General features: G+C 34.4%; 1 protein-coding gene across 1 annotated transcript; it reads right to left on the bottom strand.

The window, feature by feature from the left end:
* Positions 1-630: 630 nt before the first annotated feature.
* On the bottom strand, positions 631-11,203 carry LOC122015238 (E3 ubiquitin-protein ligase BRE1-like 2). Its single transcript, XM_042572018.1, has 20 exons — positions 10,983-11,203; positions 7,410-7,571; positions 7,235-7,322; positions 6,901-7,131; positions 6,640-6,807; positions 5,602-5,786; positions 5,413-5,496; positions 5,198-5,317; positions 4,940-5,126; positions 4,707-4,867; positions 4,130-4,201; positions 3,967-4,043; positions 2,921-3,115; positions 2,459-2,531; positions 2,279-2,365; positions 1,792-1,929; positions 1,490-1,692; positions 1,236-1,398; positions 996-1,151; positions 631-844 (listed from the first exon to the last, which is right to left on the bottom strand). Exons 1-19 carry the CDS (start codon positions 11,064-11,066, stop codon positions 1,020-1,022), a joined length of 2,610 nt encoding a protein of 869 aa, XP_042427952.1. The 5' UTR covers positions 11,067-11,203; the 3' UTR covers positions 631-844; positions 996-1,019.
* Between the last annotated feature and the right edge of the window lie 2,894 nt (positions 11,204-14,097).

Raw genomic sequence — 14,097 nt, 5'->3', positions numbered from 1 at the left:
ATTTCAACCCTAAAATTTTATGAAACAACACCTCATGCCTCAACTATCACATCATCCCAAAAACTACCCACCATCCCAAGGGTACACAAAGTTCAATCATGAATATTAACAAATTGATCATCTTTAAAATTAATTGATTAAAAAACTTGAATTATAAAAATAATGAATGTTAATAAATTGAATATATGTTCAAATTTATTCATTTAATTTAATAAATTATTTAAATTCTTAATTTGTTCAATTTTATTTATTTAATTTAATAAATTATTTAAATTTATTTATTTAATTGACATTGAGTATGAAATGAATATAAATAAAATTTTACTAAATTAAATATCAAATTTGCTCATAAATATTTAGTTCATTTGTAGTGGTATTCATTACAAATGATTTAAATATCTAAAAGTTTTTAAAGGGATGTTTTAAATAATTAAATCTGAAAAAGACTTTAAAAAATTATATTTCAACATTCCATAGTGGTATTCACTCGATTTAAAGTTTGGAAAACAACACTCTTGACAGTCCCTTAACGAAGTTGCATCCAGCTGACTATTTCAATGGCTATGCGATACGTAATACCCCAAAATTTGATTAGTAAAATTAGAATCGAACTGAAATCGACCATAATTGTAATACGAACCCTATCAAACTCCATCTATGTGTATTCAACGTCCAGTATACAATAAAAAGAACTGTGCCATGGTTGAGTGACAACATAATTCATGCCCATTTTGATTCAGAATCAATTCTCTTTTTAGTTTCTTACCAGCTTCTACGAGTGGCACAGGGTTATTCATCTACGGACAGTGTAGCGATGAACCCACGGAACAAGAATAACCAAAACCTGTAAGGACTGACTGACAATTAGTAATTTACATATCCAGCCTCTATGCGATGGATGGTTAAACAGCTAATCTACCAGATCTCAACTCAAACAAGACAGGATCCAAAGAAGACTGCGCCCACAAGCATATTTGAGGAATAAACCACTTTACCTGTCGAGGTGCCTCTTGAGAGATTCATATCTTCACCTCGCGAACATCATTCTGTCCAAATGCGGTGCCACACCCAGGGCATTTGCGATGACGAATTTCCAGGTTCCTCTGGATGCATGGATAGCAAAATAGATGAAAGCATTTGGTGATCACAACCTGCCAGAAGAAGATAAAGGGCTGTTGTCAAGAGTTCAAGGTGCGTAATTTGAACTAATACTCCTTTAGGCATTGGATAACTACCTCCTTTGGTCTGTCGAAACATACACCGCATTTGAGAATTGCCTTGCACTCCTTGATCTCATCCTGGAGCTTTTGGATCGTGACTTCCTCGCTTTCAGAACTCATTTCCAAGACTTCAGCTTTCACCTCAGTGAGTTCTTCCTCTAGCTTTTTCCTCTCTTTTCTGAGTAAGAATTCAAATGTTAAATAATGAGTGCGATATATAGGACAACTATCAGCATTATCTACACCAATTTACTAAAGGAAAACAACACCTTTCCTTCTCTAATTCAATTCTCAAATCAGTAATCTTTTTTTGGTTCCGTTCGTATTCTTTCTCAACGGAACTAACTGTAGTTCGAAGCCACTTCAGCTCTTTCTCAGCATCAATCAACTCCAACTTATTTTTTTCCATATTTATATTAATATGCCTACTTTCTGTGGAAGCTTTAACAGCTTGTGTGACGTGTGCTTTCATCTGTTCAATTCAACCAGTGAACAAAGAAATCGTGCATATAGTGAAAATTGCCATACAAGGAGCCATAAAGGAAAAAAATCAGTGAATTAAAAAGGGCACCTGCTCTTCACCATTAGTTACTTTTGTCTTCAAGAACTCTAACGAGCTGTTCACTTGTTGCAGTTGCTTTGATATAGTTTGCTTTTCAGAAAGAAGTGAACTATGGGTTTGCTTCATCTTCACACTATCTGAAACTAGCTGGCATATATAAAAAGAGTGATATAAAGATACCAAAATTCTACTTGTTGCGGATAGAACAACCAATCTTCCAACTTCTAAAATGGTATTGGTTAACCACTGTTTTTTTACTAGCGAGTAAAAAACACATGCACACAGCATAACCACCTTAATCTACATATATGATAAAAAAACAGAAGATAATCCAATCTGTAAGTGAATTTTGTATGCTTATGATGCTTTAGGGTACTCTGATAATAAGAAAAGGCCTTTTTGATATTTGAGGTCACAACATTGAATAATAAAAGAAAGTTTAATACATATTGACAATTTTTGGAAATGGAAAAAGTCTATATAACGGTGGCAAAACCTTGATATTGTAGGCATCTCTATCAGCCACTAGTTGAAGCAAATGCTGGTTCTGTGTTTGCATGTCTTCATATGCTTGGCCAATTGTCTATTCGAAAAATAGTAGAAAATAAAGCATATTTAGTACACAAACATAAACAAATTAGAGAGCAAATTTTACAAACCATGAGGATCACATAACCTCTATTTCCGAAATATAGGCCTCGCCTTCAGCTTCTTTTATTCTTATGGTCTCTTGAAGCTCTAAGACGTCTCTGGACAAAAAATATAAGTCAAAACGACTGCAATGTTCGCTTATTAGTGTATCAACTCAAAGGTAATGGAATCTATCCAACAAACAAATATGCTATTCAAGAACCATGAAAAATTACATAAAAGAACACATTTCTTTATCTTTAAAAAAAAAATCTGTCAAGTAAAACACATCACTATTTAACAACAATATGCTACATCATAAGTCAGTTGTTCTTCGTAAACAAACTGTTGGCGTAGAAAATATTTCACATTATATTCGTATTCAGGAACTTAGAAAATTAATCTTAGGAAAACTTTGCAGCATAGTAAAAGCTGAATATAACATTCAGAACTGTTATTGGTGAATAACAGCAGACAAGATTTAGCTCCACCATGACAAGTATCAAACCTCTTAGCAGCATCTAATCTGGCCCTTAGTTCTGGTATTTCAGCTTCTGCAACAGAATGTCTTTGATTGTAAGTTGCCTCAGCATCATTTGCTGCTTTCACTCGTAACTCAAGACTGTTCTCAGCTAAGGTAGCTTTTAAGAGATCAGCTTGAACACGAGCTCTTTGTTCTGATTCCTTGATTTCGGATATTGTCCTGTGGAAAATTAGAGGTTCCAATGTAAAACCAAAATTTGACAATTAAATCTACATAAAAAATACTATAACAGGACTAGATAATTTTGAATACTAAAGATGCTACCCATATCATTCAGGTTCACTATGATAATACAACATAACAATATGCTCCTAACCATGATGTCAGTATGTGGCCATGCCATGGAAACGTAGACAGTGTCAGCTACCACAAAAACCATATCGGTAGGTACAGACCTATGCTAACCCAAACAACTATGGTCTGAGAGTAATCTGGAAAGATGCAATTTTTTTTACAGCATTTGATATCATTGGCATGAGCAAAGGTTATATACTTTAGTTTATTAAATGCAGTTAATGGTTGCCCAACTCATTTAATGGGTTGGGTAGAAGATCCTTGAAAAAAAAAAAAATACTAGAGCTGTAGTTATACAAGTATAAGGCTAAATCCCAGTTAGTGTGTACCATACAACCATGATATCAGCAAGAGCCAAGAAGCCATGCCAAGGAAATGCAGACATAAAATCAGTTACCACTTACCACAGAAACCATGTCGGTAGACACAGATCTATGCTAACCCACTCGACTATGATACAACAGTAATCTTGAAAGGTACACTTTTTTTCCATTAGACATCACCAGGATGAATAATGATCAAGAAGAAAAATTATTAGAATCCTAAAACAAATTTTGATTTCCCTAAGAAAAAAATATGTTAACTTTTAAAAGGACATGCTCTTAGACAGTTAGACTTATCCAAGAAGGGGCATAGATGCACAATAACATACCGGACAATGAACGAGGAGAGATGTAATATGAAGAAATCATTTTTCTTGCTCTGTAAATACATACCGAGTGTCATGATATTCTTTTCCATGCATATCTAAAATGATTTGCAACTCCTGTTTTTCTTTTTCCAAATTCTCAACCTGCAATATGTTTCAAGCAAAACTGATAAATCATAGCTGGAGTTAATCAATTACAAGCATCCTTAATCATGTACCGGGAGGCATACCAGTTCTTTAAGCGGTTTTCTCTCAACCATTTCTTTTGCATATTCATCGGACAGAGTTTTGTGTTCAAGTACCTAGAAAAAATGAGACTCAATAAGCCAATAATAGAACATTGTTATATGATAAAATCTAGGAAGACATACAACTAAACACAAAAAAAGATTCTGAACTTGATGACTATGAATGATTCAAACCATACAAAATACGTGATTCCAAACAAATTCACAAACATAAAGAGTTAGTTCTCAATGGTATTACTGGCTAAAAAAGCTTCAATGATATCTATATGAAAGAACAGCTTGGTGCACAAGTCTCCAGGAAATGCAAGGTAAAGGAGAGGTCCATTTGTTAAAAATTAAACTTGCATGTGCATGCTGCTTGTATGCAAGCTTGTGCACCCAATTCATGAAGAAAATAACATGTACCACAGAGCCAATGTCTCCCAATCATTTTTTTTCTCTGTATATGTAGAATAACTACTCAAAATAAGGTTGTGAAAAGCATGCTGTTGTATGGAAGATCATTGACTACCAGAAATAGCATATTGGTACACAGAAAAAATGGTTCAATGATAAATACCTTCCTATTGAGCAGGGACCTCAATGACTCAGCTTCTTCACGCAATGCAAGTGCTTCAGAAGCTGCTTCTTTTGACCTATTTAACTGGCTTTCCATCATTTCCATTTCCTTAGTCAAAGCGGAAGCCATGACATGAATTTCATCCTTGATATCTTTCCTACCTGTTCAAATAAAACACTAAGTATAGATTCTTTAAAAAGTATCCACACTATTGAAGAATATGGGAAATCTACCTAAATCCTGCTCAGCTTCTTCAAGTTTACTTTCAAGATTATTTTTCTCGGCAGTAAAATTCTGAATCTGAATCTCGAATTCTGCAATTTTTGCCTCATGATTTCTAATAGAAACCTTAATAGAATCAGCTGAATCTGCTTTAACATTTAATTCATTCTCTCTTAGCAAGTAGTTGGTCCTATCAGCCTGAATATAGATATACTTGTAAGAGGGAATCATTAATAAATTGTAGAAATTACTACCAAATCCAAAGTTACCTGAAAGGATTCAATCAGACTCTTGTACCGAGCAAGTTCTGCATTCAGATGCTGAAGTTGATCATTTATCAGAGAGTACTGTTTTGATGAGATAACATAATTCTCATCCTTCAATTGGCTCTGCATTAACACAGTTGAAAGAATGTACAATTAAGGAAACAAAAAGAGTTTTCTAAGAGCACAAAGACAAATCGAAGTGAAAACAAGAATATAACTTGAAGATCTTCCAATTGCTTTGAAACAATCAAGAAATCTTCCTGAGCTTCCTGAAGTTCCAAAAGACGGCTAGCAGCCAATGTCTGCCATATTTTAGGAAATAAAAAAGTGACACAATCACATGAGAATGAATATAGGATTATTCCTAAAGACTGAATCTCAAGTTCCTATGTGTGCCTTAATTATACCTTAGCCTCCTCGATTGACTCTTTCAAATCCTTCAATCCCATGGTTCTATCTACACATTTATCTGGCGAACTACTTCCATTTGCAATTAAAGCATGTGCTGTAGATGCTCCATGCATATGCATTTGCATAATTGCCAACTTGCGTCGAGTTTCCTCAAGCTCCGCCATGCTCTCCTCCAATTCACCTACATAAATAACAGAAATTTATTTTAGCTTTAAAATAAAGATACTAAATATGAACAAAAGCAACTGAAGGAAATATCCTGTTCCCTCTTATAGATTGTGATTTTACAATATTTATTCACTCTAAAAATTAACTTAAATCCAAGATATGTCCATACTGGCTAGCTTCAAACACTTGTTATCAACTGCAGCGCAAACAGTTGTACACATGGTAAAATGAAAATTTCATTAAGTTGGCGCTATGCACCCACACTTCAAAACAATATGCTATTTTCTTGTCAGTAAATGATCACAAAAGGTATACACATTGGCATTCTTGATTTCAACATATTCCATTGGTAAATATTGTGTCAGTGAAGCCTGTCAGTTTAGTTAGTATTGAAATAATCTCTAAATTTATTCTTATTTCTTCATTCAAAGGAACATGACATATAATCAACACTGGTAGAAAACAAACAACTCTGAACTGTACTAGTTTTTGGTTCCTCAAGCACTTTTTTCCATCTTAAGGTATTCCTATAAATCCCATGATTCTCCATAATGGCGCATTGAGTTAGTTTTACCATAATATTTAACCATATCCATTGCCCTTTAAACATTCTAGTAAACCTTGATGCCGATTTTGACACTATAATTTTCCACCTCCAGTGAACATTATCATTTCTGGTAAGCATTACTAGTCATTCTTGTCTCAACATTCTGTATCCACCTCAATATACTCAAACCTTTGTATCACACTTAACACCATCTACTCCTTTAAGTTGCTTCAATCAAACACCTTCACCACCATTCATGAAGTAACAGTAGCATGGAAAAACAGATTTGTGGCATCTAAGAGAAAAAATGATTTAGTACCTGAAATGTGTTTAATCTCAGATTCTGTAGTTGAAAAGTTGATTTTGCAAATGTTTATTTCTTCTGTAATCTGTTTGTGTTTCTGAGAGAGAACATCAGCAGCTTGGTGCATGTTATTAACAACCTCTCGCAAGGATTCATCAAACTTCTGAAGTTGAGAAACAGCATCTGCAGATCATTATAGTGGAGAAAGGTATATAGTGAACCTCTAGCAACAAGCAAAATACAAGCATAAAAGTAAGAGTAGTGTGTTATTGTAACCTTCCGAGGATAAATTCCCTTGTAAAGCAAAAACTAAGCATTCATTCTTGGCTCGCCGTGAAGTAATCATATCCAAAACATATTTCATCAGATTGATAGTGGCTGAACGGCGTGAAGCAAGTGCTTCTTGAACAACATTAGCAAATAAGTTCTCAACTTTTTTTTCTGTAGGGTTTAATCTCGTAAGCCTGAAAAGAAAAACCTCCTCTGGAGAACATGATTCAAGGGCATCTAGTGAAAGAGAAATCAACAAACCGGAGACAATTTTCAACTTCAAAAGCCCAGCACAAGAATAACTATTAAGATAAAATAAAAACAAAGCTCCATAGATAACCTTTGGAGTGATCTTCATAGTCCAGCATTTGCATGGAATGGAGGTCACCACCAGCTCGAATACAAAGAAGAATTAAATCCTCAACTAGCTATGATTTTAAGAAGAGAAGAAAGCAAACATATGAAATCAGTAATTGGCAAGGAAAGAAGATGAAGTAAAATAGTCATAAGATAACCTGATTCCACATCTTGTGTAGTGCCATCAAAGATTTGTTGTAAGAACTTTGTTTCTCCCTCAACTCTTTAAACTTTCCTTCTAGTGTGTGCATTTCAGCCTTTTGTGCCTCCAACTGCTGGACAAGCCTTTGATTCTGGTAATGAAGAACAGCAGCATCCACCTGGATACAGAAAACTGTAAGGTACTCACAAATTGCTAAACATAATATCTAGGCTAGAATAGTCAGCAAACTCCAAAAAAGACAAACTATTAGACACTAAATGATCCTGATAATAAGCAGCTAAAAAATACAGAAGAAATTATATACCATTTGAAACAATAGGCACAATACCTATTGGGGAAACCATGTTGCCCTTGTGGTTGAGTTTAACCATAGTGTTTTAATATGTTGACAATACAACTTAAGTTATGTAAATATTTGATGTTATACTGCATGTGTGTAGGTTAGTCATGCCTGAATGACATTGGAGCTCAAGGACAAGTAAACCCGAATAGAGTGGAGATGAACTCGAGGGCAAGATGCCCAAATCGAGTAAAGATGGACTTGAGGCAGAAGGCTCAAATCATGTGGAGATGGACTCAAGAGCAAGAGGCCCACGTCATGTAGAGATGGACTTGAGGATTGGAAGCTCAAATTGCATGGATATGAACTCAAGAGCAGGGGATCTTGTCGAGTGGTGCTTGGAGTACTCGAGGACGGGAAGCCCATATCAAGGTAGAGAATGGATCTAAGGGCAAGAGGTATCGGTCGAAGGGATGCTCATAATACTCGAGGGTGGAGAGCTTGGGTTGAAGAAATGCTTGATGGACTCAAGGACAAGAGAGTGAGAGACCAAGACCGAGGAGATGCTCAGAGTGCCGAAGACATGAATCCTATTATGTGATTACAATAATAATGTAATTTTAAGTTTATTTTTAGGCATGCAAAATATATGGATGTATGATTGCCTAAGTAGTGAGTGCGCTATCTAGAGCTTGATTGTTGAAGCCTTTCAAATTTGAAGGTACTCAAGTCATATTTGTTGACCGACTCAAGTCTTAGATAAAGCTTACTAAGATTTATGCGGGTAAGGAGGATTGTCCAACCACTCCAATCATTGTAACAAGGAATTCCAATAGATTGGATGAAGACACCGTGCAACAAAATCTTCTTGTTTGAGATCCAATCAATTAGAAAGGTTTCTAGTAGACTAAAGATATACATGTTAGAATTCAACATTAATATTTAAGTTGTCCAGTTGACAAGATTGTTATTCTAGTAGACTGAAGGTGCCAAGATCAGGTCTCTAAGTTAGCTTTGTAATATATAAGCTCTTGGAGAGCTTTTGAGCTCTAAGAGCAAATGAAAATATCTCTAAAACTCTAATGCTCATCAAAATAAAGTTGCCAAAGAAATCCGAGTCTTGTACAAAGGTTGAAGGCTTTATCTCAAGCCTTTGGTAATTTGCCTCTTCTCCAATCTTTCATTTTTCATCTTTAGCAAGAAGTGAGATTTAATTTGTTTGTGAGTGAATTCAGATTAGGCTAAGCTCGGAAAGAGCTTGTAAAATCCCCATTTCTAGGTCAAGTTGTCTCCTCAAAAGTTGTGAAATCGATTTGTAGAGACTTGGCCCAGATTATCTCGTGTTAAGTGGTGGATTAATGAAATTGCAGGAGTGACACACAAGATACGTTGTAGGGCATGGAATGGGACAGAGCTCTAAACCACACTACATTTCATGTTGTAACATTATTTGTTTAATCTTTGGCAGTCAAGCACAGTTTTATCCAGCTTCAACTATCATTAAAGATTGTAACTTGTGTTTAAGTTTATTGTGTGCAAGAATTTGGGGTTGCCAATTCACCCCCTCTAGTAAGTTATAGACGGTCCTATATATCCATCATGAGATCCACACAAAGATTCTTATTCAAGACAAAACTTTGCTCATTGGTTTTAAGATATCATAAAATCTAGGAAACATATCCATGAAAATGACTAAATGCTAATTCAAAAGAGATTCTTATTCAAGACAATCTTTCTCATTAGTTTTAGAATATCATAAAATCCAAAAAGCATAACCATGAAAATGACTAAATTAGAAATTACTCCCAATTTCCACCTTTCTCAAAGCCAAAACAAGCATTTCAAGCCCATGGCTCCTCTCCAAAATCTTTACTAAGGCAATCAATAAACTAATAAGTCAAATCATATCATGAATAGTTCCCATTCTCCAAGTCATTTAATGTCACTGACAATTTTCAAGCACTTTAACCACTAAAAGAATAAGGATTGTGATCTTCTGTCTCGTAAAAACTCCATCTGCAGTTATATGATGCAAGGAGAATCTATAAAATTATGTTAGTCACCATCATGGACTATTGATGCAGGTAAGATTGGATAATTTTAGTAGGCCAAAAACTATATTTGAACAAGAATGAAGCACATAGGTCATTATCATTCATGAACCAAGACAATACAATTGCATCATTTCACAACCAACACAAAAGGTCCACACCAAACTGAAAACAAATAGGCATTTTAGAATTCTTGACCAACAACAACAAATCATGATTCTCAACTATTGTGGCCAATTACATGGATCCTACCAGCAAATGAACTCTATGTATAGACTATATTCACTATTGCATTCTATAAATTAACTTTGGCTCCAAGCAACTCGGCTTATTTAACTAGCCTATTGATAATCTTTGAAAATGATTATACCCATCTTAAACTATTTTGTCTCTACTTGTAATTTCTCCCAAGTAACATTATTTTCAATTTTATCAACTGGTAGAAGTTTTTATTGAGAAATGGGAACAAAAAGAATTAAGAAGTTCAATCAATCAGAAGCAAAGACATCTTTTGAAAATAAGAAAACTTTTGAGCAACCATGAAAATAATAGTCAATTACTTTCCTAAAACAAAAGCCCCAAGGCATAGGTTAGTTTAATTGAGATACCATTTAGCTTTAAAGCTTAAGCTATTAAGAAAGAGCTCCATCAAAAAAATTATAATCACATTTTCTATCACTTAAGGTTTTTCCCCTCTCATTGCATTTTGACATTATTTGAATATAGGACCTCGTGCTCACATAACATATTAAGTTTGGAAGGGTGCCCATATATTCCTACACTAACTATATTTTTATCTTCACTGAATGAAGAAGAAAAATAGTTGACACTGATTAAACTTTGACATAGAACAAAAAGTACAAAAACGCAACCCCAAATAGCCTAAACTCCAAGCACTTCCCTCATTCTTCCCTAAATGGGCAAGCCATTGAACCGAACAATTTCAAGTACAATTGAGCCTCCATGTGCCAAACGACTTATGTAATAACAAATCCATCCAGGAGTGAAAATTTCAGGATGAAAAGGGCATCAAGTGAAAAAAAAAAAATTAGGGCATGAACTGATACATACAAGGGCATTGCTAACACCTAGAATATAGAGAAAATAGGGAAAAGGAAAAGAGTAAGGGATTAGGCGGGATCATGAAAGAAGTCATATCGGTAATATCTACAAGAAATTTTCAAGTCCGAGAGGTTCTGCAATGAGAGGCAGCTTTCGAAAGAGTAGCGTGAGGAACCTGCTGTCTGTCAATGGCGGATGCGGGAGCGTCTTCATCGCCTCCGGCGGCGGAGCCGATCCTCTCCGTCTCTTCCTTTTCCATGCTCCTTCGCCGGTGCGTACAAACAACACGGTGCTCCGGCCAGAACCCTCGTTACGGTCTTAGCAAGGGCTAATGTAAAAATTATTAAGGGGGAAAAAATATGAGCAAATACACCCTCAACTGTCAAAGAATCTTTTAAAACTAGGCGAGTAATAAGAGCAGAGTGGTGGACATCTTCAAGCTCCTTGTACACGCAAAAATAAAACTCGTTTGATTTGAGGTTATTCATCTAAAATTATTAACGAAAATTTTATTTAATTTAAATAATTAATGATTCTTATTAATTTTTAAATAATATTTCATATTCGATACGTCAATAAAAGGGACATGTAACCGGAATTGAAAACTTCATAAAATTAAGATTTCTTTTAATTCTGGGATTAATAAAAAAAATTTATCCAAAATATTCTAGAATAAGAGAAAAATATGATAAAAAAGAAAAATATAAAAATAAATAAATAAATAAAATAAAAAACTTTTAAAAAAAATTAAAAAAATTTAAAAATATAAAAAACATAAAAATAATTAAAAATAGGAAAAAAAAAACATAAAAAATTAGAAAAAGCGTAAAACAAATTTAAAAAAATAAAAAAACGTAAACAATAATAAAAACCATTAAAAAATTTAAAAAATAGAAAAAAACTTTAAAAATTTAAAAAATGAAAAGAAATAAAAAAATAAAAAAACACATAAAAATAAAAATAAAGAAAAATGTGAAAAAGAAAATATAAAAAAAAATCTGTAGTGTTTAAATAATAATAATAATAATATATATGGTTGGTTTTGTAACTAAAGGTAATATAGTAAAATATTAAATTAGGTTATTTATTAAAACCTTAAAACAAACAAATTTTTGTTGCATTACATAGATTTTTGGTTATGTTTTATTCCCCATAACCAAGGTTATACATGATAACTTGAACCAAACACACCCCTATAGATATATAAAATTCCTCAACAATTTGTCCATGGGTTTTATATTTTTTCATTATATATATATTTTTAATCTCTCCTTCATATTTTACCTTATATATAATTAATTTTTTATAGAATTTAAATCCATAAATAACTAACATTTAGAAATAACATATATCTATCAAATTATCCTTGTATTAAAATCATACTGGACCTCTTATCATTGCTCATCGAGATTGGAGCACTCCAAATATTCGCTCAACATCCTTTCTCGCGACCTCCTATAATTTCTTAAATATTTTTCTCTTGGGATCCTGGGGCATGGAAAGCTCTTGATGAAAGTACCTCATTCCGAATAGATTTCATCAGTAAGATAGTATCCTTTTATATATTGTGTATTGTGTAAGTACTTCGGGGTAGTTTTGATGTGGTCAACCAAGTTTAATTAGGTCCTATTGTGTTTGATCCTTGTGTCTAAGTATGTAGGAGCTTAGGAACACAAGAAGTTGAACGAAAGGCGCAGCTAGTGAGAAGGATGACACAGGAAGGTGTTGGGATATGCTCGATGTGGGAGCATGCTAGAACACGTTTCGTAACATGCATAACAGAAAATAAAACAATAATAAGTCCTAATTATTAGATCACACATACACCACACTCATACAAGGATACGACATGTCAAACATGATCGCATAATTAAAATTTTACGAAAAGTAAATTTATGTTAGGTTTACCTTACAGATGACCTGTAACGAGGAGGGTATCAACCATAGCGACGTTGTCAAACCTCGCCTCTATTTGTATCCACGCCGAGCTCCTCAAGACAACTCCTTGAGTACAAGTCGCTCCTTCAGAAGTTACTAGCCATGAGCAAAGAAGAGAGATCAAGAAGAAGAAGAAGAAGAGAAGCACACAAGGGAAAGTTTTTCTCCCTTGTGGTGGTCACGACAACAAGAGAGAGCACCCCCTTGTTGGCGGCAGGAGAGAGAGGAGAGGGAGAGGAGGATTGTGTTTCCAAAAATCAATCAATTAAATAACGAAACTTGTATTTAATTCTCTCCCAATTACATATATATATATAATCATCTTTAATGAATTGGATTAGAAAGCCCAAATTCAATCCATTATCTCTTAACCAAAAATTAGTCCATTAACCCTTTAGTTTGATTCACAAATAAACCAAGTTGATTCATGACTAATTCATGATTAAACTAAATATGGTTCAACTCTACGATAAGAGATGTAGCTCATCCGCACTTCCATCATGATAAATATTTCCATATTTTTCTTATATATGGTCCAACCAAACATTTATCTCTTAATTTAAAAATCCTATTCTTTAACTTGTTTTACATCTTTTAGAAACTCAGTGCGTGTGACCCAATAGCTTCTTCCTGATTTATCTTAGTTATCCATAATTAACTATTTAATTATGGAACGATCATGAGTGACATATAGTAATACATCATGATCCTCAATTAACTGAAAAATCACAATTGATCTCAGAACTAATTCTGACCCCTTCAGCAGGTACAGTGAGTCGTATCTCGTTCCTTTCACTCGTCTTATACCCACTTGATTCAGGACATGTTCTATGTGTATAGCCCTACTAGGCTAATTACGTTACACCTAGCTTAAGTAATACTTCATTCCTCGGATTCAAATCAACCCTTTCTCGACTTAAAGCTTGAATAAGAACACTTGTAACTAAAAATAAAGAGACTAATAGAAAGGAAATAGACACAAGAAGAATTACTTGGTTTGTAATCAGAAGATTGCTAATCCAAGGAGAATGAAGCATACTTTTCTGAAGATCTCCTTCGGGTGGAGTAGCCTCTTACAACGTTCATAACCCACAAACAAAAGTAGCACGGAAAGAATGGAATTACAAATTGTTGAATAAACTATTGAAATCAGCGCTATATTGATAGCACTGTTTCGGGTGCCTGGAAGGGTTCCGGGCGCATGAAGTGGGATAGAATTCTATCCCCGATGCGTCAGTCAACGTCCACATCATCGCTGATAAGATTTGGGTTCCGGGCGCTCAGAAGGGTTTCGGGCTCCCGGACTCTAAGGGCTCAAGTCAACAGAATTGACTTTTTGCGATCCGAGTCCT

Source organism: Zingiber officinale, chromosome 8B (assembly GCF_018446385.1).
Source record: "Zingiber officinale cultivar Zhangliang chromosome 8B, Zo_v1.1, whole genome shotgun sequence".
Taxonomy (NCBI): Eukaryota; Viridiplantae; Streptophyta; class Magnoliopsida; order Zingiberales; family Zingiberaceae; genus Zingiber; species Zingiber officinale.
This window is presented reverse-complemented; position numbering and strand designations above follow the sequence as displayed.

What these genes read in the sequence shown, in the direction of transcription:
- LOC122015238 (XM_042572018.1), bottom strand. Translation starts at nt 11,066, where the DNA reads ATGGAAAAGGAAGAGACGGAGAGGATCGGCTCCGCCGCCGGAGGCGAT. An exon ending in GGTCCCTGCTCAATAGGAAG is followed by an intron (nt 4,202 to 4,706) that starts GTATTTATCATT and finishes CATTTTTTCTAG; the next exon opens with GTACTTGAACACAAAACTCT. An exon ending in AAAGAATATCATGACACTCG is followed by an intron (nt 3,116 to 3,966) that starts GTATGTATTTAC and finishes AATTTTCCACAG; the next exon opens with GACAATATCCGAAATCAAGG.